The sequence below is a fragment of the Morone saxatilis genome, unplaced genomic scaffold (genome assembly GCF_004916995.1).
Source record: "Morone saxatilis isolate NCDOM2014 unplaced genomic scaffold, NCSU_SB_2.0 Contig1, whole genome shotgun sequence".
Lineage (NCBI taxonomy): Eukaryota > Metazoa > Chordata > Actinopteri > Moronidae > Morone > Morone saxatilis.
In genome coordinates this window covers 11,910,379-11,911,099 of record NW_023339651.1, presented here as the reverse complement: position 1 = coordinate 11,911,099, position 721 = coordinate 11,910,379, and the positions used below count along the sequence as shown (strand labels likewise).

Below are 721 nucleotides of genomic sequence, written 5' to 3'. Positions count from 1 at the left end.
TACTGGTCTCATTTTGTGTAAGTGGTTTGAACCCTTCTGCATTTGGAGGTGCTAAAACATAAAACGACACAGAGAAGAAACTGTAACAAATTTTTACTTTAAAAAAGTGACAGAAAGTCCCTGATAAAATGTTGTGTTGTGTGTAGTTTGTGCACATGCACATGTTTAAAACTTTCAACGGGTGAAAAAACTGAGCTGAGAGTTTCACTAGAAAAAAAAAGTCGAGTGCGAGACTTTAACCATAATAAACATCACTCGTTATTGGCCTTCACAGAAGTCGGCACTATAATGACAGTATAGGCCTGTCATCTACCAAAGATAAAGGACAGTGGCTCACACTTACGTGGTCTTGTTGTTGGGTCTGTTACTGTACTAGTGATCACTGTGGTTTCCATTCTTGTTTCTTTTGTCACTGTTGTACTTGGTGTTGATGTTGCGCTGGAGTCACTGACAGCCTAAAAACAGAACAGGAATCATTGGGGTGCAGAGAGAAAGACCAATCTCAAAAAAAAAAAAACTAAATCTAATATCATACTGTACAAAATTGCCAGAAGTGTTCATTTGACTTTGGAATGTACACAGTTTTTTTAATACTTTTATTGCTGATGATTAATAGTTCCAAAGACTATCCATTATAGTTACAGTTTTGTTTTTTGTATACGCAGTTATATACATATATATACCCCCACTGACACTGTTAAACCCACCCTGTATATATGCA

General features: G+C 36.3%; 1 protein-coding gene across 2 annotated transcripts in view; it reads right to left on the bottom strand.

Moving 5' to 3' along the window:
- Positions 1-721, bottom strand: part of LOC118333159 (receptor-type tyrosine-protein phosphatase H) — a 7,881-nt gene that overhangs the window by 5,913 nt on the left and 1,247 nt on the right. For both annotated transcript variants that reach the window (XM_035668690.1, XM_035668700.1), the window contains exons 2-3: positions 344-455; positions 13-51 (exon numbers count right to left, since the gene is read on the bottom strand). In XM_035668690.1, coding sequence (XP_035524583.1) covers positions 13-51; positions 344-455 — 151 coding nt within the window. The remainder of the gene's footprint in view (positions 1-12; positions 52-343; positions 456-721) is intronic.